This window comes from Syngnathus leptorhynchus, chromosome 11, assembly GCF_054491065.1.
Source record: "Syngnathus leptorhynchus isolate UIUO chromosome 11, UIUO_Slep, whole genome shotgun sequence".
Classification (NCBI taxonomy): domain Eukaryota; kingdom Metazoa; phylum Chordata; class Actinopteri; order Syngnathiformes; family Syngnathidae; genus Syngnathus; species Syngnathus leptorhynchus.
Genome location: NC_141205.1, coordinates 2,980,541 through 3,006,741, shown reverse-complemented (window position 1 = coordinate 3,006,741; position 26,201 = coordinate 2,980,541). Strand labels below are relative to the sequence as shown.

Sequence of the window (26,201 nt, the reverse complement as noted above, 5' to 3'; positions counted from 1 at the left end):
ATGATTGTACTACCTTGTTCATGGATTGAAGCACATAAGAGGGCCTTGTTTATGTAGTTGAGTGTCAGCCGGAACAGCCCACCAGCGTCTGTCTGCAGCTGGTATGAATCAGTCCAGGCCCAGAGACAGCTGGATGCCAAACACGATCCCCGTCACTGCCTCTGGGTAAAAGCCAGGGAGCTGGGATTGTCCCTTGAGCTCCACCGAGAAGCCAGTGGAGCTGCTGAATTGTGTCAAACACTTGTCCTGGAAGAAAATGTGTTAGTTTGGGAGTGAAATGAGGTGAAAGGTTAGAATCGGAATGGGGGGAGGATCGAATCGAGCAGATTTCAGCCTAAAGGGAGGGTTTGGTTCAATAAGGACAGAAGAGGTGGTTAAAGCCCAAAGTGGGTGTGGTGAGTTTTAAAGACTGGTTTGGTGGGTTTAGTGCTGAAGAACACAAGAAGGCAGGCTGGCAAAACAGCCGTGTGAAAAGAAGACAACAATCAAAACACAGCTTTTGCAAGACGGCAGCAAGGCAAACTTTTTGACGTTTATCTTTGTGACAGACTCATTACTTTTCTTAAATGCAAAAAAAAAAAAAAAAAAATGCAGTTTCACAGCTCCCTGGAGTCAAACAAGTGCAAAGGGGTTCAAGCGAATAAAGTGAGCAGATCCTTTTTGCATGTGGCACCACTAATCTAATGCTACAGTTTCCAAGGCCGTTTAATTAACTGAACCCAACATTTAATTAGCTAATTTAACGGCTTTAATCCTGCATCCCTCCTCCACTCATTAAATTTGTTTTGTGGATCCGTGTGTCCTATCAACCATACAACGACTTCAAACAAAATCTGTTTTGTTTTATTCCAACGAGTGAAATTATACAAAATCCTAAAAACCAGCTTAACAAAAACTTTTTTTTGCTGCTATATATTACATGCTTTTCAAATCCACAAGATGCTCCACAAACAACCAGTGTATTAACAATAAAAACATGTAACATTCTCTTGAGAGAAATTACGAGCACCGGTCCATGAGTTCCAGCATGGAAGTAAAAAAAATAAAATAAAATAAAAAATTGCCATTTTCTGTGAGTTTCTTTCTATTTGTGAACGGTGTGGCAGTAATCTTTGTTAGATTTTGGGAGTAATACTGGTGTTAAAACAAAAACACATGATTTAGTTTAATTTTAAAGTAAGGTAGTATACTTTAGGAACGTCATGGTCACACAGATGGAATAAAAACGGTAAGCGGTGTGGTGATTAAAAGCATCCAGAAATAAAAAACTAATTCTGGTGGCTGTGCAGTGTTGCAGGTAAAGAGCCATCTTTGTCCGGTTGGCTGCTAAAGAGCTCCTTCATTTTTGATTTGATCAGGTTATGTTGCTCCTCATCTGGTCCTTCATTGGTTTTGTTCAAACGTGTATGCAAGTGGCAGGAAAAGTGGTGCGGCTCAGTGGGAGACGCGACTCTGCCCAGTTTCAATGTCTTCAGAGCAAAACTACGTAGGTACTTGAAATCTGCGTTCCACAGCAGCTTCGAGTGCGGCAACGGTGCACAAGTGCCATCAATACAAACACAAGGTCCACTTGGCCTTTGCGTGGAAATTCCTTCATTCTTTGGCTCTCCTTGCTCAGAAAAACAGGTAAGTGCAGTCTAAGGCACCGGGACGCCTTTGTCGTGCGGAAAACGATTAAATGACAGGCTGCTAAACTATTGTTCCTGTTGTTGAGCCTTCGTGCCAGTGTATCCGATCCTGCGGGTCCAGGCTGGTTTGCGATTGGTTGCTGATGTCCGCTTGGTTGACATCTAGGTAGGATCTAAAATGATATTCAAAGAAAAACACAATCAGCTATTTATGTGATTAAAGAGCCTCTTTCCCACGTGCACAGCAAAACAGAACATTTCTTGTCATGGCATGACCATCCTGAAACATCTTGCAAAACAACACTCCTCGTTCAAGCTCGCTTCAAGTTGGTCCAAATGCAAAAAAATAAATAAAAAAAATTCCATTGCATGCTACAGGTATGAAAGGGCGACTACAAACAAGTTCTAGCCGCAAGCGATCGATGCCGGACTGCGTTATGGCCACTCAGCGTGTTGCAGGCACAAAACATTCGAGATGACTCAAGTCGCGGTCAAACATTCCCACACAGCGAAAACAGCATATAGCGCAAACACACAAACACACACACGTAGCAATGAAATTCAACAATGCTCAGGGGCCACATTTTCCTTCTGCCGCTCGAGTGCTCTCTCACCAGGACAACACACTCCGAAAACGAAAGGAGACATCAGTAAGGTCTTGGGAGATGCCAATCGGGTCGCGTGACCCTGATAAGCATTTGTGATGAGTTGACATTTTTGTCTCTTATGATCTCCTCTTTTATGATTGGGAAAGGGAAGCAAATGTCCTGGTCAGAAGTTTGCGTACAGCATCACTAAAACCCTGCCACTAAAAATAAGGGAGAAATCTGCATGGGGGGGCAAAATGGTGAATGGCGGCACCTCTGCAAAAAAGCATAGCGCAGAGGAATGTGATCGCTGGGTGACAATATGTCAATCACAGAAAGAAGTAAAGCACGTCGCGTGCCAAAGCCATGCAAGTTCAGTCTAATGTGAATTAACACCATCGTGCGTGACACTGAGCAAGCAGTCAGTCAAACATCTCAGCTGCAAAGCTCACTTCAAAACATTGACAAGCAGCTAATGTCTCGAAAGCAGCGGACGCAGCAGGCAGGCTCTGGCCGTAGCTGTCTACCTATTATAAGTACCTTTTACGAGGTGCACCTTACTGGGCCTGTACCCTGTGGAGGTCTGAACCTCCTCTGGGCTGCAGATCACCAGCCAGGGGAGAAGGAAGAGGAGGGAAGGCAGGAGGGGGAAAATGAAGAGGAAGGTCTCGTGGAAGAAAAAACACAGCGTCCCCGACCATCAAGGCTGTGCCAAGAAATAGTCAAATGCTGTCAAGAGTGACATCTATGTGATAGCCAGCCCAGTGGACTCCAAAGGGGAGATGTATTAGGGGGTGGAGGGCTTATATTTTGAAAATGGTGCAGAAAAAAAAAAGTGCTAGTCTGGAGATACAGTACAAAATAATAATACATATTCTAATAATAACAATAATAATACATTTTGTAATCTATAACAATAAGAGATACATTTAGCTTCTTACCTGCTGTGGCTTGGGCGGCCAAAGGGAGCTGTGGTGTAGGTGTAGGTCTGCGGCATATGCTTGGCCATGTCACAATCGACTCGTCCGTGACCTCCGATATGGCCGTGCCAGTTTCCATTGGAGGAGGCTGAGAACGGTGGAGAATGTTAATTCTGAACTCCCCGCGCGTCAACGCAGGATTTAGACTCGTCTAACCTGATGAGTAGGACAGGCTCCTGTTGCTGTGGCTGAGCGGTGCACCCATGGTTTGGTAGCTCAGACTGTGTTGGAAGCCTTGGTCGTATTCGGAGCCGTAAGCGGCCTGCTTGTAGGCCGCGTTGCGATGGTACCAGCCTCTCAAGTGCTCGGCCACGACTGCCTTCTTAAAGTTCCTCGAGATCTGCTCTTCGCCGCGGGGAGCCGGGCGGTTCCTGGGCGGCCGAAGCGTCGCGTACACGTTCTGTGACGTGCCGTCGAGCTCGTCGTTGCCGTAGCGACCGTGCACATCGCGGGGACGATAGGCTGCGTGGGGAGGATGGAACGAAGGATTGACGCTGTAGTGTCCCTCCGTCTCATTGTCGTACATATAGACGCCGTTAGGGTAAAGCTCTGGCTCCGCGTGGTTAGGATATCCCGTGACGTAGAAGGTCGTAGTGGTGGGTCGAGTGCGGCGCTGGTAGGCGTGGCTGTGGAAATCTGGCTGGGCCAAGTTGGGCATGCTACCCGTGTTGGCGTAAACATCTTTCCTGTGGCGCCCACGCACTCTCCGTCGGTGGTTGGGGTTGCCGGGGACGGCGTACTCCACGCTGGACTGGCTGGTGTAGGACGAGCCGTCGTCGAGTACCTCGGTGCTGGTGCTGCGTCGGGGCGGGGACAAGTTGAATGCGGGCACCCGTGCTTCGGGCTCGAGTGCAAACTTTGACTGGGACTCCAGACTCCCGCTGCGTTGGCGAAAAAGCTGCGGCGCGTCCTCTGATCTGAATGCGACACACACGCAGAAATCGAATCGAGTCAAACGTCATCTCACCAAAATGCATGAATTGTTTGGAGATCTTCAACTAAATGCAAACATGACATACTTGAGTTGGGTGCTGCTGTAAGCGTTGCGCGTGAGCAACGGCGTGGGAGGCATACTGCGGGCGTCGCGAGGCTCTCTGGAACCTGATTTGTATGGACTGTTGTGGTTTGTTAAGGCATCGTGGTGACTGCGGTGGAGTGGTTCCTGACAGTAATTCAATCTGGAATACAGACAAGAATGATATTTCAGTTCAATCTCGGCAAATGCTACTCCTTTTCTTTTCAGACTGGCCGGCCGACGGAAGAAAAACAAAAACGCCGCGGCGCTGTCCTGAAAACAGCATTTAGGTCATCTGACATTGTGAAAGCAACACAGCTACTGGAAGCTAATTGAGCAACGCCACTTTAACATTTGGCCCCTCCTCTCTGCAACCATCGGCGCTTGCTCCCTCACAGGCATGGACAAGTTTTTTTTCCCATTCTATTTTTAAAACTGGTGGATTTGGGTTGATAAAGGGGGAACTTTTCAAAGGGTGGCTTGAGGCAATTGGCAGGAATGCAGAGCTGGAGCCGCTTCACAGGTCTACACAGGCACACAAAAAATATTAACGCAGGTGACGGGGCGGTTGCTAAATACCTTCCGTCTGCGTGTTGGTCATTAGCCGAAACTCGGCGCTCATTGCCGGAGTAGATACTGAGCGTCTCTGCATGGTGGGATCTCGGGGAGTACTGGAGCGAACTTGAGCGCTGCCTCTGGGTGCTGAGCTCGTCATCTGCCAGGAAAAACAGGCTTACTTGATGTCTGTTACAGAAATGGACGTGATTAAAAGGGGCGGTACCTTCATCCAGCGTGAAGCTGTCAGATTGAGAGCTGAGGTCTGATGGGTTGACATCGTCTGAAAACGATAAGAAGGAAATGACTCAGAAAATGATTCACGTTGACGTCATCTTTCAAGCAAATGAAGGCTCCGATGCTTGAAGTGAAAGCTTTCAGCTGCATGTGTGACTCAATTTATGATACCTGCTGAGATCAATGAAGCTCTTTGGGTGGGATTCTTTCCTTTCCAGATCCTGTAGGCGTTGATCTCCCCCTCGATCTCCTCCAGTTTTCTCATTGCGTCCAAGCAGTTATTCTTTCTCTTTTTCTTCACTGTCTTACTCAGATCCAACTCATTGGTTAACTTCATGGCTGCTTCCACGAATTTCTGCTGCAAGGCAAATCTCCTTTCCAGATTCCTCAAATGAGGGTCCTACGGGTAAACACACAAGTGAGTTATTCATTCATTCACCTACCTAAAACGAGATGGCATATTCTTATTTTGTCGAGCAAAAGGAATCCTCAAATAACTGCACAACAAAACAGTGGTTTTACCTCATCATAGGGGAAAGGGTCATCAAGCTTGAATGCTGCGCCGACACGTCTTCGAACTTGAGGAGTCTTTTCGCCAGAAACCAACGGATAGTCTTTCGGTAATCTGCCGGTAATTTCCTGAAAGTGAAAAAACATGTTAATTTCCAATTTGGATGTTTTACATCTTCCACCCCAATATTTCATCGCTTAGCCATGTGGATCTTGGAGGTGACCCCTGCTTTACAGAAATTAGAAAAATAAAAGATGAACAGACTAACCGCTTCTCGCATGCAGATCTTCTTCAGTTCCTCAATTTTCTGTTTAAGCACGTCCTGAAGTTTTTTCTCTTTTGTTTTCAACTCGCTAATCTTTTCTTTCCTCTGCTCATCGCCGACGTCAGAGTCGGCAGAACCTGTCAGAACACGTGAGATGATGACTAAAGTGGATGAGCACCCGAGGAGCAGGACAGATGAAGCTGCCACGTACCGGCTGAGATGAGGCTTCCACTACTTGCCATGATGAGCTGATCTTTGATTGCAGGACCTGGAAATTTACCAATCCGCTGGGTGCTGATCTCTGTGAGATCCACGGCGATGTCTCCCGAGCTTCTCGTTGTGCTCATATTTGACTATGTGGAGAAAATAGACAAGGTATTTTGAAATAAAAAGAGAAATTAAGGAAGGATCGAGAGCTTTTTATTGGAAGAATTTACGAAAATCGGGCTGTCCTATTTGCACGCTGAATAAATCCGCTGCTCCCTCAACAATCAGGTTAGGCAATCTATTCCTGTCCGAACACATGCGCCATCCGCCTTTGAAATGTAAAACAGGTTTCATACACACAAGATTGTGAATTAAAAATAATGAGATTTGGAAAACTGGAAATTAATCAAATCCAAATCCTCACAGTTTCACTGTTTTCAATTTTTTTTTTGGATGTATCTCCATTGCAAATGTCCTCCACAAAGCACAAACTTTGCATCCTTGGGTAATAGGACAGCGACTAAAAAAAAACCCACAAGCCCATTTTGCCATGTTATTATTTCTGCCCTTTGTGCATTCCAAGCTTAACTATGCACATTATACGAAGACTATGCGATTCCTTATGGGCTTCATTACGACCGGCATCGTAAAAAAGACAATTCTACTGATTCACCACTCAGACTGAGAAATAAAATGTTCGCTCTGCACAGTAAACAGCGCATCAACAGTTCCAAGTACCTGGCCCTCTGGTTATCGAAAAATCCTCTTCCCCCATTTAAGCTCAAGTGCAGACAACATAAAAATATCCAACATGGGAACAGTTTCTTTTCAAACTACTACATACGTACTCGTGGGCAAAACTGCTGGTTCAAGAAAAATGCATAATAAAAGGGGGGAAAACGAAACTGAAGCTTTAAGGCGGGGCGCATCGCCTTTATGTTCACCGAAGCAAAAATGAAACGCAGCAAGGAAAGAACACTATGAAACATGGCTGTCATTTGACAATGAATATCAAATAAGCGGGTGTTGAAATATGAGCGGAGCATTGGAAGAGGCAAATACTCACTCGACTTTGCTTTCGGTCCAGATAGAACTGGTGTTGACTGATGGCCATCGCCCAGATAGTTTTAATTAGAGAATGACTGGCATACCAGGAGTGAATGACAAGGCCAGACTGTCCAAAGGTCCGCTTGTTCACCGTTTGACTGTTGAAGACAAAAACGTTTAGACATTCATCGCAGCTCCTCAACATGGCCAGCAAGCCAACAGAATATCATGGAATTCTCCAGGGACAAAAGCAAAGCTTCAAAATCCAACCAAAAATCTCTGCATTTGTGTCATTTTGAAGCCAGACAGTTGTTTTTATTTAAAGCTCTGGTGCTGGGAAGCAACACATCTAAGATAAAGTCAAGTGTCCCTCTAACAGCAGGAGAGTGCTTGCTTCAACTTTCAGCCGGGCAACAAGGCGCCCTAAATTGACCACTGTCGACAAGATGCAAGGTGTAGGAGAAGAACATCCATGACAATAGCGAAAGCTGCGGCTATAAAAAGACATCACGGCCCAAACAAAAGATCACAGATCCTTAAAGATTGCTTCACTGACCTGTGGGGGTCGTTTACTTCCACGGCAAATTTCTTCTCTCGGAAATATAAATTCTCTAACTGCTTCCACGAGAACAACTGCAGAGAGAGACAGAAAGATTGCTTGCAATGAGATTTGTCAGGGTCATTAATATTGAGGGAGTTACTAAAAGACCAATCAAACGTTTGGTCAAAATCTTAAGTGTAGCTCCAAAAACATTTCTCAAAAGTTCAACCATAGGTAATTCTCAGGACGTTGAGCACTGTAGACTAGCAGAAGACAAATGATCAGAAATGACATGGATCAGAAAATCAATACTTGGGATTGATGAAGTAAAGAGAGATAGACAAAACAAAACAAAAAATCAAGATAAAGAATCCAGTCAACGCTCTTGCGGTTATATAATAGGTGTGAACGCTTTGCCAAAAAGATTCGGGTAGTTCTACCACCGCAGCAATCATGATACTGTACAATTGTGCTATTACACGACTGCAGCCTGAGATTTTCGATTTGATCCATTTTTTTTTTACCCTCAAAAGATTTTTGTTGCACATCAAACAGTGATCCTAAGCAAACTGCTCAAAGGTGTCAGCATTCAGGACAGCTTTATACTTTGCAGGAGAAACTATGTCTCAGGTAGGAAAAAAAGCAAAACACAAGCTCCTCTGCAATTTCTACATTCTTAAAGATATTTCAAAAAGTGAAAGAAAGGTCTTACCTTGAAGTTTGATTTGACTATCCCCCTGCTATATTCCTGATCCTACTGACTTTGAGCTTCCCACAGGGCTTGAGCTTCCTTGAACAATGCCCTTTCTTGTGTGCTCTGCAGGAACTAGATAGGTGTTGCAAGAGTTTCAGCTGAGCCACACCCCTTTCACCACCCCCGTCCTCTGACATCAGAGACACCTCACCCTCGCCTTAGCGCCACTCTGAGCTTGTTCCCTCTCTCTCTCGCTCTCTCGTGCGCGCCTACACAGCCCGCTTTACTTTTAGCCAAACCAGACAAACAGGTTGTATTTATGTCAATAAAAAGAAGTAGCAAATAGATTCATTGGTAAAGAGACACATACATATAAGAGGATGAAGTGAGTAAAACAAATTCCTGGACTGGTGTCGCTAGATTTTTTTGGGACACAAGCTATTAGTTTTCCTTTTTAAAGGAATTGCCCTGGAGTATGTAACTGTGATTTTAGCATTATTTTTCTCTTTTCACTGAACCAACACTACCACATTTGTACAGTATACGTAGGTGGTCGAAATATCATTGATTGGAGTAATGTCAAGGTTAACTGCAATCAAAACTTTGAGGAGAGAGTTTACACGTGCGCTAGCTCATATAGAGGACACACACACAAAAGAAAAAAAAAGTTCACCGACTGCATCTGAGGCCACTGCCAAAATATGTTTGGGATGTGACACACCTCAAGCTTTGCAACAAGTGTGAGAATTTTCTTGCAGATCCCTTTCACTGCTACAGAAGTTTTACAAAGCCTCGAGAGTTGGTAGACTACAAAACAAATTGCTGATTTCTTTCATGCTGTCGTAATATCATCCTGAAGCATTGAGTGAATAAAGAGTGTTTAAGTCAACATTGTTCTCATATCTCGCATTTCAGATGCCTGTGGTTTTAGTATATTCAGATCAGTTTCAGTCAGGATCACAATCAATAACAACCATAATCCAGGAACCTGGGACTACGAGTAACTGGCCCAAAACAAAAAAAAACAAAAAAAAAAACCCTCCTGAATGGCATACAAAAAAAAAAGCTCCGTTTGCTCCACCCCTTGGAAATTGTGTCACACATTTCCATATGACACATCTAGTGACATTATATAAATATAACCATTCACTGTAAAAGAAATGAGGAAATTGATATTTTCCGTTTCTATTCTGGGCCTTTCTTTCTACGGAATACGATTCACAACTCTTAACCATCATTCATTATTTTGAACTCAAAGCGGACATTCTTAATAAATATTGCTGCTCAGTTTCGATAGAACGTGATTGAGAAATCTCAACCATCACGCAGTAGCTCTACCCAAAATAGACATTCTCTAATAAATTCAAGTTCATAGTAACAACAGTATCCAAATCTCTTGACAATACTTGCAGTTTACCTTAAATATGACAAAAAATGCCAAATTCATTCTTCAAAAGCAGCAGACTCGCAAGAATTATGAATGTCAACAAATATTTGACTGTGGTTTTGAAAAAGGACTCCGTATTCCCCCAACAGCAGGAAACTGTGAAGGTATGTTCCCTTATCAGCCACGAGCACCGCTGGCCGAGTGCCAACGCAAGGCCTAGAGGCCCGTCCGCTCCCTATAGAACACAAATACCACACACGTGACACTGACGGCTCATTGCTGTTTTGGGAACCTGCAGCGTCAACAGCTTTCAACGTTTTGGGGGATATGAAAGACCAAAGCAGCCATGTTCAAATCCCAAAGGTGGGGGCGTTAAAAGAAATCACATTTTCCCTTGAAAGGCGACTTGTAAGCCCACTAAAGAGATCTTTGTGAAAAAAATTCAACTTTACTCAATGACACTCAACAAGCACACGAAAGGAGCATAAAAGACATATTTATCTGCTGAAAAGTACAAAGAGAACAGACCAATGGATACATCACAGCCCACACTGAAGCCTGAATTGCAGAAAAAGAAGCCTTTTATTATGATTTTTTTTCCCTTTTCTTTATTTATCTTAACCTTGACTCAATAGCGCCAAACCCGATAATGTCGTTCCCACCAATTCTGCTTTCTCTTGACTGGCGTGGGAACGGGGATCTTAATGGTGCTTATTTACACATTGAATGGATCATTAACCATGTCAGGGCTAACAAAATCAAAGGTTCATCAGGAAGTGTTGTGATTTAAACTCAATAACTTTGGTAATGAACAGTGTAAGACTTGCCTACATTTTGGAATGTTCACATCAAAGCAAATACCTTTCTTGGTTTCAGCTTGTCTTGTAAGTCGTACTGGCCAACACCTTTGTAGCTGACACCGAGCCACCAGGGTATTCCCTGCTTGTCCTGTAGCAAAGCCACAAGTCCAGGAGCATAATTGTGTCAAATTTGTTATAGCTGATACATTTCCAATCTAGCTAAACTTCAAATCCATTAGATTTAGCAAGACACATCTAAACGAAGCAGACTTTCAAAATATAATGTTCTGTTACGAACACTAACAACAAACATCCCTGTATGTTAATGAGGACTTAAAGTTCCTCCATGTGGAGTTTTACTGAAGCCACTGATGTTACCTTTACTGGATAATAATGGACTCCGTATGTTGGCAGCGACTCAACCAGGGTCAGATACCTTGAAAGCGAGTGAGAGAGAAAGAGGAGCAGATTAGAAGGACCACACTAACTTGTACTTCATCACTGCCAACCTGTGGCCTTTGTACAGCCGGCAGAGTTAAACGGCAGTCATTTACAGTGGGAAGCGGATCGATTTGCTCCCCACTGGAAAAACTGAAGATGGGAGAATCCATTGATCAATTCAAGGGCACAAAACCTCACTTTGTAAACGACTCCCCGAGGGCTTGTTTTGGGTTTCAACACAATGGAACTAGTGCTTTGTTGGCTGTTGACCATGAGCACCTCCTCTGATGTCATATTCTGGCCCAGTGACGATCATCACTCAAAATTCATAAACTCAAAACAAGTGCATTCATAAATCATAAACTCCTCATACTTACTTCACAATGGCCTGTCCTCTGGTCAGCCCCTTCAATTTCTTGTAATGTTCAATCACTTTGTCCTCACTAGAATGAAATAAACTATATTTACTCATCATCTCAAGACATTTTGGTGGCAAGAAATATAGAAACTGCATAGACAACTGACCAGTAACTGAGAGACGGGTGTTTCCTGAGAACTTGGGTGGGAAGAACTGGGAGATGCTTTAGGTTTGATTTGGCCGTTTCAGTACTGTATACATCAATAAAAAAAAAAAGACAAAATAATTATTCATACCATCAAAACATGAGTCCTTTTTGAGGTAAGAATCAAGTTTTTCATTTACTATTTATAGCAAAGACAGTCAAATTCACACTGATGGTACTGAGTAATCAATTCCAAGCTTTGGTGCTATAAATGCCTCAAAAAACATCACAGACTCAACTTGTCACGTCGTTTCTACATTTTAAACATTTGTAGACGAACGCTAGATGTTCGTATTTGTGCCCCCAACTGATTTCAAGTTCATGTTTAATGATTGATAGCAATAATAATAATTAAGGTGATGATCCGTTTCATCTCTTATCTTCCATACAAAGAGTATAAACTTGAGCTTAACTGATGTCCTGCCAAACCTAATAGATAGCTATAGCACACACGGGGGGGGGGGGGGGGGGGGGGCTTTTAAGCCATTTAAAGACCTTCAGAAGACATATTAAATGCAATTACTCAAGCTATTTCAAAACAGGCAAGCTGTTCCAAAATATTGTCGGTTAACTACAGCCCATTGATTTACCGCACCTTCGCTTAGTATTCAATCAAGCATGAAAGATTTAACGGCCAGAGTCGCAAGATCCCTGCCAAAAATGTCAGACTCTTGTGAGAAATACACACACTGGCCATGTTATCTGCTCAGACAAATGGCGGCAAGTCAGTGTCTATCTTACGACGTCATGTCGGAGATAACAAACACCGTTGAGCCGAACAAAAACGCAACGAGCTTGGCTTGGCAGGCAGGTCCACCGAGCGCCTAAACAGAAGCCGCAGACACCCGGCACACTATATTGCATTGTTTCCAAGGTTAGGTTGAAGTCAGGGGACTATCCAAAAGTGGCATGCACATCACTTCAAAAATGAAACAAACTAATCCTATCACAACAAGCGCAAAATGGAAAATAAAAGGATTGGCTTTTTAGCGCAAATGCCATTTGGCCTTGAACTGACTTTTATAATTGTCAATTTCAGTCTATTCTCATAAGAATAATTGAGGACATATATATATATATATATATATATATATATATATATATATATACAGTGATCCAGTTATGTGAACTAGCTTACGAATGAAAAAATAAGGGTGAGCCTTAGCAGGGGGTGGAGGTGCACGCCGCTTCCCCTCGGTTGACTGGCTTTTGCTGCCACGGCACTTTGCGTACATTTTATGAGGAGCTGGTGCCTGATGTTGTCGGGGTGATCTACTCCACAGCCACATTGCCCTGTCAGCAATCTGGAATTCATTACTACGTCTGTTATCTCCCTGCAGTCTGCAGTGTGGGGCCAATTCCTACAGCCCAGCCCAGCATTGCACTGAATGTTTTCACCAAAGTGCCAAGAATTGTTATTATACTGTAAAACCCTGATGGTGAATTCATTCATCTCTCAGCAGGGGGTTGTGGCCCACTCCGCCACAACATGACATAAATTTGTCCACCATTGGACAGTGGCCCTTGCTCATCCCTCTTAAGGCTACGAACTGTTGGAGGAGGAGGTCTCCGGCTAATCTCACTGCTACAGGGCCCTTTGCTGATACAGCGTAGAGGAGGCCCATTTGTACTTAAGGGATTTACTGAGCCTCTTCATGAAAAGAAGCAGAAACAAAGGAGTTCATTGACAGGAAAGAGAAATATTGTCATGTGACAGTGAGGGATGCGCCATTGTGATAACAACACCGTCGTTTCATTTCAATCCCATGTCCAACTGAGACAAGTTGATGATACCGAGTTTTGCCTCACCATTTTCTTATCTTAATTTAATAAGTGAGCCAGACAATCAAAACAGGTACTTTTCACAAATATTGGCAATACTATATTGTATCATTCAAATAAACTAGCAAAAACAAACTGGTTATTGTGAACAAACAACTGTTGCAAAGGTTTGACGTAAGAGGACAAGAAATGGACTACAGTAAAAAAAATAAAAAATACATCTGAACTGTTTATTGCCTTGTGCAATTATCCACACCTCATTTCTTAGAGAGCACAACTTTTTGTGTTAGCAACACCGACAAAGGCCATTTTGGAGGCAAATAATTTGAACAATGCGCTCGTTCTGCAGATCAGCCACACAGTGCTGAGTAGTGTTTACCGCTCACCGCCGATGAATGCCTTCCATTCCTATGCCTGGCATAATGAAACAACATACCTTATCAGCAGGTCGAGCCTCTGAGGCCCACTAAGCTTATCTCCCACTGGTGGACAGATTATGAAGGCAATCTCTAAACAGCCTCTCCCTCTCTCCCGCCCTCTTTTTCTCACCCTCTCTCTCAACCAAGTACAAGTGAATATGTACCTCCACACAAAACAAGAATTCAAATATTATGCAATTACAATGCAAGTAAACCTGCATTTAGACAATCCAAATATTTTTAGCTCAATCTGGATCCCAGAAGGCAAGTTCCATGCCACAAAGCCAATTCAAGCTAATCATTAACTGAGGGAAGTATCAAGAAAGGACCCGGGCTGGTTGAACATTATCTACTGTAAAGCAGTCATTACACTGCGACCCAAAAAATCTAAAATCGAACACAAATCCTGGTTCCGGACTTTGACCGCAATGGGTACACTTGCCTGCAGACTATTGTGTACTGTGACTACTGTCACTTTGTTGATGAACTGCGTTGGAAACTATTGTGTCAATTTTTACAAACGAATGAGATACAAGAATAATACATTTTGCATAAAAAGCAACACTCAGTTTGCATTAGTATTTGCTCTCTTTATATGACATACAGTGGAGCTTCGGTTTTCGAACGTCCCGGTTCTCGAACAAGTCGGTATTCGAACAAATAAATTCGAGATTTTTGGACGAAATTCGGTTGTCGAACCTCGCGAGATGAGCCGAGAGGACCCGCATGCCAACTGACTCCGTTTGTTATTACATTCTCGCTACTCTGAGGATTGCATCAACTCTAATCATGCCTCCAAATGAAGCAAGTGGGAGCAGTGAAGCCATCCGAAAACACAAAGACGCTCCTAAAGCAATGCGACAGTGAGCGCACGGCCGGCGCGCTGCGGGCGGTTGCGCGATCGGACCAAATTAAGCTCTCTGTGCACTGAGGTCCACTTAAATTTTGGAAAGTCCATTAGGACTTTTAAAATATTTTCTAAATTTTAGCGACCGTTCTGTCACAATAATGCGACCAGCGCGGTGCAGTTGCGCGGTCGGGGGTGCGCGCTACGGTTGCGCCTTCGGCGATGCGCAGCAGTTGCGCGATCGGACAAAATTAAACTTCCTGCGTTCAATTTTAGAAAGTACATCAGGACTTTAAAAGTATTTTCTAAATTACAGCGGCCGCTCTGTCACAATAATGCGACTAGCGCGGTGCAGTTGCGCGGTCGGCGATGCGCTCCAGTTGCGCGTTCCGCGGTGCGCTGCAGTTGCGCGATCGGACAAAAATGCGCAAATAAAAAAATGACGTTTTTTTTTTTTTTTGCTTGGAACGGATTACATTTTTTCCCATTATTTGTAATGGGAAAACCTGATTCGGAATTCGAATGATTTACTTCTCGAACAGCCTTCTGGAACGGATTGTGTTTGAAAACCGAGGTTCCACCGTAACGTGTCCCGTGCCGTGAAAGTAAAAACCCCGCATCGGTGCAATTATCATGCATAGTTCTAATGCAATTGGAAATTCCGCACACATTAAATTTCCCATTTAAAGTATAAAACGGCCTTACCATGTGTAATCGCCGCTGACCTCCTAAAAAAAAAAGACAAATAATCAGGTAAGTAAGAGCATTAAAACAAACTCCTGCGCTTCTTCACAGCAGATGGTGGATCCTACATTTCAAACGCTCGTTAAGTAGATTCTAACAGAAGCTATTTTTGAGCTTCTGTTCTTTGCAACGTGTAGTATTTCAAATAAACAAAAACAAAAGTGCTGCATTTCTTGCACCAGTTTTGCCACAAAAGAGAAACACATTCAAATGCCGCCTGGACCACCCTTCACATTAAGACTTAAAGTAAAAACAGCAGTTCTTCCTTACTTGTAATGCGAATGCAGCCAACTTGAAAATGTGTTCGCTCTCCACTTCGATGTCCTCCTGTTTTGTTGTTGAAAAGACTATGATTAAAATGTTAAACGAGATCGTTTCTACGCGCGACCACAAAGTGCAGCCAAACACATAACGGTACCTCGGTCCTCTCGCTACCGACTGAACCACTAATAACACGCATACAAAAGCTGTGTTTAAAACTGCAGATGGGCACGTAATAACGGTTATTCAGCTGACACTTAAGGTGGTGGTGGTTTCTATGAACAAGGTAAGATATTCGGGTGCAGGATCATTTCAGTTGAGCGGCTAATACGAAGACTAAACCCCCACGATGCAGTGGTACAGTCCGAGCAGGTTCAACAGTCTCCGTCTCCCATGGTGACCAGTATGCTCCCCTCCCCTCCCCTCTCCTCCCCATCCCCACCTCCCGCCCCCATAGTAAAGTTTTCGACCGTTTGTTGCATTCAGGTGCCCCTCGGATTTCACTAAACTACCCCTCCCTGATTATATACCATGTGGGAAAAATTCAGTTTATGAGAATATATGTTTAGTAATATATGAATAAAACGCATTAAATATATGTTTTCCTTGGAGTACAACAATATCAAACTTATAAGACTTACATTAAACACTAGGGCTTTTGCATTCAGGAAGAACAGCTCCACAGTTGTGTTTTCTTTTAAAAAGGTGATCTTCTCAATGTAAAATCTGTAAAGAGTTTACTTAGGGTTACATCAAGTATCAAGTCAAATATAATTTGCACGCATTCCATGCAACCTCGAGTCGTTGACAAAGTTACATGACTGCCACCTGCTGGTCTAGAGCCGTCTTAAATTGGGGGGATGCTGTCACTAACGGTCAACACATTCAGCTTAGGAAAAAAAAAACTGTCTACTCACCTCACAAAGAATTTGATTTCCAGTGTATCTGAAGTCTTAGAAAAGTCATGATCAAGGACTTTTCGGTCAAGCTGAAGCCAGTTATTCTGACCACTAAAAGCAATAAAAAAAAAAAAAAAATGGCATCAGGCATGTTTAAGGAGTAATAAGAATTGTCTTGTAATAACAAGAACAATATTATCTTATGTTCAATGTTAAAAAATGTACGTACGTGTCATCGATGAAGCAAAGGCCAAAGTATTCCTTCTCCTTCAGGTTAAAATGGGATGCCACCAAATCTAGCAGGTCTCGTGATAAAAGCTTTGGCTGGTAAAAAAAGATTTTTTTTTAATTTATTTTAGATTATTTCTTAGATAATAACTATACTAAAGAAGTCATAAGATGCCTCATTGTTATATGATTAATAGGGGTGTTGTTACTGGGCTATGTGATTAAACTACAACAAAAACAAACAACAGCAATTTAGAAAGATCCAGTTCTGTACCTGAACCAGCAGCTCCAGCTTCCGACCGTCAAGTAGGTGTACCCGGCATTGACGCCCCTCAGTCATCTGAAGGATGAAAAAACATTTGGACAGGTCATCTTTTGCCTTCATTGCACAACACATCTTCAGCATCACCCATGGCCATTTACAAAAACACCACGCTTGCACTTAACAGTCTGGGGTTTGACTTTTTGTGAAGACGTAACAGTGATTCACCTCAGTGTCATGTTTGCCTTTGTTTTGACTGAATGGAGAATCGATCACTGAGATAAAAATACTGCACACCGAACGCCAAACGCATTTGCTCTGGAGCTATTAGCCAAGAAGCTGTCATACCTGGTAGCCATGTCCAATCCTAAACCAGGCCACAAGAAAGTGTTGGCATGGCAACAGCGCCCTGTGGTACCACTTCCTCAAGATGTCATGTGCCACGGTCCAAAGGAGCTGGCTGCTAGAGGCCACCAGGTCCTCCATCCCACGAATCATGCGCACAGCCATGTCCTTGTGTATCGGATCGATTCCTACATCAGATGGCTACATCTCACAGAAGCGGGAGAAACAATGTCCTTGCACATCGCTGGAGTTAGTTCAACTCAAAGCGCTGTAAAGCCATAAAAGCTGCTATTTGGAGGCACAAGTGCGCATTGTGTACTGTCTGGCCCGTTGACGTCATGTCGCTGGGAGTCATCACCTTTGAGAGCAGCCCGTATCAGGCAAAGAGTGACGCTCTCAAGCACTATTGAAGCAATGAAGGCTTGATAAATAATCAATACAAATACATGCACAATGCAAAACTCCAAATGCTCAAATTAGAACCCGTGACATCAGCATAACAAAGACATTTGCACGATATCAATTTTTTTTTTTAGCATTGACCTCATTCCCTTAACGTGTTATTTAAGTGGGCCATTTTAATGTCACAAAAAAGTAAACAGACTTTGAATTAGTCTAGGATGTGGGAGCAATTTCCTGAAAAGTCCAGACATCCCCGCCCAGTACATTCTGCAGGAGTGTTAAAAATAATTGGCTCAGTTCGGATCAGCCAGGGTGGTAGAACTGACACGGCACATTTTAAAAGTGGAACGGCGGTTTGAAACATTAGGAAAGCTTTTGATGTGAAACTTTGGGACGTGAAAGTGCTGGCGAGTCATTAGCAGATGTTTTCATGTGTACAGATGTGAGTAATAAACAAATGTGCACACTCAGCACACCTGGACTCAAATAAATAAGGCAAAGAACACAAGCAACTATGCTGAAGAAAAAAAATCACGTGGAAACAATATTGTCTAGCTTCATTTGACTCTCCCAAATGAAAAATGAGCTTTTTTTTTTTTGCTCCATTACAGAAAATGCAGAATTCTTTGTCATCAGTTTTACATGAGGCAAACAATAAACACACAGCAGTGCAAATTCAGATCAGTCATGCAGATTCCATAGAATTCTACTCCATTTGACTGTATGCTCAATGCAAATCGTCATCAGGCGTCAGCAGGCTTGTGACGGGGGGGGGGGGGGGGGTTCTGTATCTAACTAACCATGGTAAGAGCAGACAGGCGTAAAAGGCCACGGCTGTCTGGGGGTGACAGCCATACATACACAAGAGAGTCACAGGTGTCAAGAACAAATGCACTTTCAGGCAGCCCTGGTCCAAAAGCATCTTTTCAACACACGAGTTACATTTGTCTTCACTTCTAAGAATAAGGTCACAGTAAAGGTCCGCTGCTGGAGTAGCGCTATCACAGTCTGACTGCTCGCATCATTTTTCTTAAATCTTGTTTTTCATGCCTGTATGTTTTGAATACATAATTAATGTGTTTCGCCTTCGTAACTCATTTTACACAGCTGCTAATTGAATCTCAATACCCCCCCCCCCATTCATAGCCTGGTACTACGCTGACAAATGACATAATGCCATTTGATGTCACTCTTGGAAGCACTCCACCCAGCTTATGTGATGCACAGTGCACACGCGAACCAGACAATTACAAGCTCCGTTGTTCTCGACCCTTTTATTGTCCTCACCACCACACAACTGTCAAGGAGGAGAACTGTAATACCCACTTGGAACACCAGATGGGGGTATTTAGCTCCACCAGCTACAGTTTGAAAAAAGAAAAGGCCAATGCATTAAGTGATGAATCATGAAAAAAAACATCGTGCTTCAGTGTGTTGATTGTTAGCTCCTCCATGTGCCGTTATTTTCCCAATTTCACCACACCTTTGTCTCTCGCCTGCTATATGGGATCTTGATCTGTTGAGAATACAATGTGGGTCATGACAGGGAGATGTAGTGCCAAGATCATCACACCTCCACTACGCTAAGCTCAGCCCCTCATAGGATGGCAATTAGCATGTCGAGTAAGTGGCAGATTCGTTCTTCTAAAAGCAGCGTGAGTGAGGCGCAGCGTGAATGGAGCATAGAAACAGCTGTCATGCACACAAGTCTGCAGCTGGCAAGCTGGAACACAGACTGAGGCTACAGCTGACAGGCTGAATTGCAAAGGACGTGCCGTATGCTTGACACTCATGCAAGCACACACGCGCGGGACGGCTAACGTGCCTCACAGGACCTGGTTTGCACCCGTGGTGTACGGCAGGAGAAACCAGCTGTCAAATATCTCCCATGTTAGATACGTGGACAATTGGTAGTCATGCATAAATAAATAGGGGGAGGGGGTGAAATATGTATATAGGCCATCTAAATTAAAAACATAAACAATGTTCAGGATCGCCAAGTATTGAATATTGTGGTTTTATATTATCGTTGGTGGGCAGAGAGCTTCGTCGGCTAGCTCGAGCAAAGAAATGGTCGACACAAAAATTCTGGTTCAACATATATACTAAAAATAAGCATAAATTAGATTTAGTCATCCTGCCGGGGCCTGCCCTTGCTCCTGAGATACGTTTTCATTTTTATGGCAATATTAATTAAATAAAAGCAACTGTTTAATTTTTGAAATTTGTGGAAATCAAATAATGTCCAAGAGGGGAATGTGTGGGTAAGCCTTCTTATCAATGGAATTTGAAAAGAATAAGCAGTTGTGATGCTGATTTACAGGCTTCTACTGGCACATTAGCAAATTCATTTCACCAATTTGTCTCGGACAGCATTACAAAGTGCTTGAACACAGACTGTTCCCATTATCATTGTTTTACAATTTCAAACAGAATGTGTTTTTTTTTTACCCTTATTTGATCAATTTGTTGCGGTTTGTTTTATTTCACCCTCATTTGATCCAGCTTACTGGGCTTCTCTGAAGAGTCAAAAATAATCAGGACCAACTTTCAAACTCAAATACGAAATATTCTACGAGAATAAATTGTAATTGCACATCCAGAACGGTAGATGGCAGTGTTGTGCTCATTAACAGAGTCTGCGCATGGAGTACGAGTTTTTTTTAATTATAATAAAGATACGGATTTAACCCACCAAATCCTTATTTCACTAACCAGTCGGCCTCCGTGCCGCCCAACGTGAACTCATCATAATAGTAAAGAGACCAGATGCCTCTCAATCTAGTTTGCTACCTAGATAATTTGAACCAAGCAGCTGCAGAGGCTCATTAGGCCAGACCACACAAGATCCAGATAACTATCCAGACAGATTCTGTGAGGAAAACTGCCACAGCTTTGGGACAACAACTGGAAAAATGGTCGGGGTTAGATAGCCTTGAGGACTACGGAAAACTGTCAAATTGTTTCTAACTAATTTATGAGGGGGTTTGTTTGCACCATCATATTAGCCAACAAAACAACAGCCTGTGAAGCCCCTCAAGCAATTAAAAAAAGATAGATGTTGGCTCACTATGCAGACCTAACTTGGTGTTTCAAGGTCATTAAGACCACAAATAAATAAAACAATAATAGAGATGCAGAATGCGAGAAATGTTCTTAATCGTGCAGTAATTGATGTCATTGTAACGTCCAGAAAAGTTCTCAGTTGTGTTTATGAGCATTACATTTCTGACTTCTTCATTTAGACACCAGCGTGGGAGCATGCAGAGCTTTATGCGGACAATATGAAACTTAGCAAACATTTGGAACATTAACTTTGAGCCATGTCTCAAGGCTGTTGATTCAAATCACTCTGTTTTACCAGGTTGAACTGTGAAGCTGTATCTTTGTTAAGCAGTATTATCAGAGGGGTTCCACTAATTTCATTTTGGTCACACAGACCATCAATCATCTGGAGAGTTAAACTAATTACTCTGATAATCACAGTAGCATATGCTCAACTGTTACACACAATACAACAAAACATTAAAAAGCTGCTCGGACATGGCGTGGATATACAGTATGTGCAGTATAACCGCAGGTTGGCCTTTATATTGCATTATATTTTCTTTTAAAAAGCAACACAATGAAAACTTAGAAAAGACCTCCCATCAAAGACAGCTAGAAATGAAGAATTTCCTTCTCCCTATTTTATGGCTAAACACCTACATCTTTTCTTCATAACGGACCCTCAGGGTCCTTGGATTTGGTCCACAGGGCAGGTGAAAATGACTCCCCCCCCCCTCCCCATTGAAGGGTGAAGGTGACTGAAGCTCAGTTATTCTTTTTCGTTTAAGCCACATACTATAAGAAAGTGCTGATTTGTTACGTTAAATGACTGCATCGTCATACGTATATTTATTGCTCATAGTTAACGCAATTAAAAAACACAAAACTTAAAGTATTTAGTGGGATTTCACCTTCTACATTTGTATTCATTTGTAATCCTTAGCACGAACAGACAAACAAGCTCCACCCACACAGCTCCAGCCCAAAAAAAAAGATGCCCACGCACAAACATAAAACACTGATGTAATGCAAACCAAAAAAAAAAAAAAGAATAAAATCAAGTAAAGGTTGAAGGGGAAAAAACAGTAGACAGGAAATAACTGGATTTTATAGACTGGAGGGGATCGAGACTGAGACATCCTGCTCGTCTCCACCTCGCCTCCATCTCCTCTGGCACATAACGTGAGAAACGCTCACAAGGGGCTTGTAGCTTTGAGGTCTATTGATTTCTATCCGGCCTGAGGCAGTGGAATACTTCAGCAGCCAAAATTTATTTATTTAAATGTATTTATTTATCCATTTATTTATCTCTTTATTCCTTCATTTATTTATTTCCATTCAGAAGTAAGAATTTAATGATAGCACCTCAGCCCATTGAATTCCATTTGTACCTGTGGGAAGGGGTGAGACAGACACATCATAAGAGATGCTTGCCTTTTCCTTGGCTCAAAAAACCTCCAAGGCAAGTACTATTTTCTGTCCTGGAGTTTTTATTTTCTTGCCTCACTACAATATAGGTTCATCTCAAATATGAAATGAGACATGGTTTAGTTTTTGTTTACATTTATAACAGTAAACACAAAACGGAAAACATAATTATTTATTGCTAACCATTATAAAAGTCTCACAATTGTCCCTGAGTAAGATATTTATTGGACACAAATAAATGTAGGTATTGAGTCATCTGGTCGACTCTTTGTTTCACACAGGATGTCCTGTCTGAGAAGACAAAGCAGACATGAAACGAGGAAGCCCTGCGATGTCTGGACACTGCCGGACTGACAGCAAATGGGGAACAGATTCCCATTGGCATAGATAGAGTTTGGTGTGAACCACTTTGAATATGATTACAATATGGACAAGCACTAAGAACATTCAGATAAAATAAAAGAATACATGTTTTGCCTAAAGTAGATCACATGCCTAGACAGACAACCTCATGTCCGCTTCGGAAGGTCTGAATTGATTTCTATTGCTGGGCCAATTGATAATCACTGACCCAAAAAGACATGCGCTCCTGAATGTGAATTGAGCTTCAACACCAACATTATCAACAACAACTCTTTAGGCGATCAGAATTCTCTATTCTGTTAGATACAGGACCCTTCAAGGGATTGAGATATTGCACCCAAAATACTCATTACAATTTCAGAACCAGTCAGGCCAGCACCGTATTCTTGCTGATGCACAGAATTTTAGGGACCTGTGTGGCAACACATCACATAACCCAACTGACAAACGTCCCTCCCTCATTTAAGTCAGCATGAAGTTGATTGTAGTCAAAAAGTGTGGGAAAGAACAGGAAAACGCTGCCTGCCTTGTTACACATAATAAGGGTGACACAATTGGGAATGCGTTTTCTGTCAAACTATCAATATTCACAACCTTGTTTACACAGACTGCAGTGATCACAAAGCCTTTATGTCAACGCAATCCATTTTGTTTTTGACACATGGCAAGATTAAGCGCTCATAAGGAGGCTCCACCTAACTGAGGTAGCTTCGATGGAGTTTTGTCTTTTTGTAGCTACATTTATCTGTTGCTTGCCTTGCACTGATTACACTGGGCCCTGATTGGCAACTATATTTGTATCTGTGTTGGGCCTCACAGCAGTGCTGGAATATTCCAGGCCTTAATAGCTTTATTGGACTGGAAGCGCTGAGCGCATACAAATCAGCTGAACTAAAGTTGACACAAAGCTGCACTGCATTTGTAGTGCGTGTGCAAGCATCAATGAAAAAGCACATGTTGCTTTCATGAGGAACCAACTGAATATAGTAAAACACAAAACACAAACTTCCCTCTTTTTTGTTCCTCTCATCTCTTGTCCACTGGATGTCCTCCAGATAAGCCTCCTTTGTCACAACAAATAAAAGTGGTGGGGACATCATGTCCACCGTTATGACTCGGGGTGGTAAACACCTCTGCAGCACATTATTTTCATTATTTAAAGTGACACGAGACTCACAGCGGATATCACGTTCCTGCCTGGCCATTGTTTGTTTTGTGCAGGGAAACAGGATATTTACACAGAGTGCTCACCAGCTGACGTGAAAAAAAGAAAAAGAAAAGCAAAGTCACATTCAGACTTTTCTGGCTGTTTATAGTGCACCTGAGGCTCGACAAGCTGCAGCAAAACACTTGACATGTCAATCATTCCCATTTGACAGTACAACTCGCGATCCTTCATACAGTTTGACAGCAAAAGCACGTTTTACTTTGGGATTGGCACTTTTGGAGATGAAAGTCAACAAAGATGACATTTCATCATACTGTCACGTAGCCATTTATTTTACTGCAATAATCATCAAAGCTCAATGTGTAATATGATGAGAAATAAACGTATCTCACCTTGTGTCTTTTGTTGTGCTCGGATCGCACTTGTTATTGTTTGCGCTCACGAGGTGTCAGGGATCACGGGCGCCGATCCGAAGCAAACTCTTAGAATAAAAAAAATAAAAAATGAATGGAGTTCATCGCAAATATGACACCAGGAAAAGATACCGGCCGGGGTACCGTGACACGGTTAGCGCTCACCGGCCGGTCGGTCCCGTCATCTATTCGCACTGCCCGCCTCCTCTTCTTCCTCCAGCCAGCTGGTTGGCCAATAGAGGAGCGCTTTCTGTTACGGGACCACAATCAATCCAAATAGCAAATAAAAGAAATACAATTGGGTATACGGACGTCATTTTCTCCTCTTTTCTGCAGAAAACAGTGCTGGTTTAATTCTGTGCAACCGATTTTTGAATTGCGTAAATTCTGTGGATTCCCACCAGGGCATTTATGAGACGTATTCAGTAAAATACACTTCATGAAACCTTTGGAGGGAATTAAACAAGGAATCATTATGTCTGTCACTCTACCCCATTCTAATCATGGAACTGCATCAAACTATTTCATTTCATGCGTTTTTTTGTTTATTTCAACTTTTCAGGCAAAGGCAGTATTTTGAACTCATTGCTGAGTTTGCACCGTAAGGGAAAGGGAAGGAAAGGAGTGCCACACTGATGAGGTCTCAAATTTGTGGAACAATGGGAAAGCAACACTGAAACCGCAGGAACAAGGAAATGGGAGGGATGAAGCGCTCCACTGTGACTGCATGTCAAGCAGTTGAACTGAGGGGCACAACATCATCTAGTTCTTGTTATAAATACATAAAAGAACAAAAGATTTGTTGGGGGGGGGGTGCAGAAGGCTTTCATCAAAGCATCACGAATCACCCCAGTGACAGTCTCCCCTTCCCCCATTTATGACGATTGCTGCAAAGTGTGACCAGGCTTAACCCAGTGCCATGTGTGCACCCCCAAAAGACACCAAATCTCAGCCCCCGCCACCACCACTGAGATTAGCCTCTAGCAATGTGTTCCATGACACTTTATATGAAATATCTTCTCACTATGATAATACCAAACTGGGGGACCCAGGGGAAATGATTTGTGGGAAAGGCATGGTGGCATGTGTTTTAAATCAACTCAATCCAAAACACAAAATAGCACATTTAGTAAAGTTATAACAACAAATGTAATCTTTGTGTATGCAAATCTTTTGATTGCCAGTGATGATTTTTTTTTTAGGGGGTTAGGCTCTGTTCAGTTAACAGATGTTAACACAGTGAGCCCCCCTCGATTGACACACTGTCCCAGAGCTATTGGCCCATTGTCAGTGTGCATGTTGTCCCTTGGTCTTTAGCTGCACATTACCCTGCACCCCTCCAGGGCAGATTAACCATGTCCCTATACCATCAGCCTTGACCTTGATGGGTTAGTAATGTGGTTTTTCTTTGTGCGTTGACTGACACCAACTACAGGAAAAATGCATTCACTGTATGGGAAACATTTTGCTTTTATGTGTTCATGCCATACAAAAGAAGGGATGACAATATGTACCAATATATCAAAAATGAGTGCTGACCTTCATTCCCATCCCATGCTCTCAGTTATACCACCAGCCACCAACTAAGCTCTCCCCAGCAACCAGTTGCCATCATTCACTTGAACTAGTTCTTGCTCCATTCAAGTCGCTACTAGCACTTAATGCACTCTCACAATGTTCTGGTTCCATTGACAGTTTCAAACTTGTTCCATATTCACTGTCCTTCAAAATTGATGAGTTCAATGATTTATATTTTGACATAGTAGTCGTAGTTCTTGTCAAGCTTGACTTTAAAGGTCAACAAAATAAATTGCAAAAAGAACCGGTTCAAAATGTTGCATTTGCTTTTTACTGACGCCCTCTGCTGACTATTTTTGTTGCAGAAGCAATCTGCCCTGGAAAATAACCAAATTCAAACAAGGAAGGTCATCTAAGGCAACATCACAGTATTTGTGGTCTCATGAATCAACATACTTGATTTAAAATGTACAAATAGTCCTCCACACATTTTTTTTCCACACCATATGAATACCGCCATGTTTAGGAGCGTTTTGTTGGCTCAACAGACGTAGCATATGTTCTCCAGACACATGTACAGAATGTATCAAAGGAGTGGCTACATGTGACTGATATA

The 26,201-nt window shown here is 42.6% G+C and overlaps 1 protein-coding gene across 4 annotated transcripts; it reads right to left on the bottom strand.

Moving 5' to 3' along the window:
• Window positions 1-821: 821 nt before the first annotated feature.
• LOC147048829 (FERM domain-containing protein 4B-like) lies at window positions 822-24,305 on the bottom strand. 4 transcript variants are annotated; one of them, XM_085923715.1, is made up of 26 exons: window positions 24,233-24,305; window positions 24,047-24,135; window positions 23,664-23,740; window positions 17,249-23,550; window positions 16,913-16,978; window positions 16,640-16,734; window positions 16,429-16,521; window positions 16,153-16,237; window positions 15,521-15,577; window positions 15,212-15,234; window positions 11,421-11,504; window positions 11,273-11,338; window positions 10,833-10,890; window positions 10,516-10,602; window positions 7,589-7,665; window positions 7,052-7,190; window positions 5,990-6,131; window positions 5,782-5,915; window positions 5,525-5,641; window positions 5,174-5,402; window positions 4,992-5,048; window positions 4,790-4,925; window positions 4,215-4,373; window positions 3,352-4,112; window positions 3,157-3,283; window positions 822-1,801 (listed from the first exon to the last, which is right to left on the bottom strand). In XM_085923715.1, the coding sequence occupies exons 4-26, from the start codon at window positions 17,408-17,410 to the stop codon at window positions 1,690-1,692; spliced, it is 3,066 nt and encodes a 1,021-aa protein (XP_085779841.1). In that variant the 5' UTR covers window positions 17,411-23,550; window positions 23,664-23,740; window positions 24,047-24,135; window positions 24,233-24,305; the 3' UTR covers window positions 822-1,689. The 4 variants fall into 4 exon arrangements, with proteins under 4 accessions (XP_085779841.1, XP_085779840.1, XP_085779843.1 ...); XM_085923714.1 differs by lacking the exon at window positions 24,233-24,305 and having other exon boundaries at window positions 24,047-24,226; XM_085923717.1 differs by lacking the exons at window positions 17,249-23,550; window positions 23,664-23,740 and having other exon boundaries at window positions 24,233-24,304.
• Between the last annotated feature and the right edge of the window lie 1,896 nt (window positions 24,306-26,201).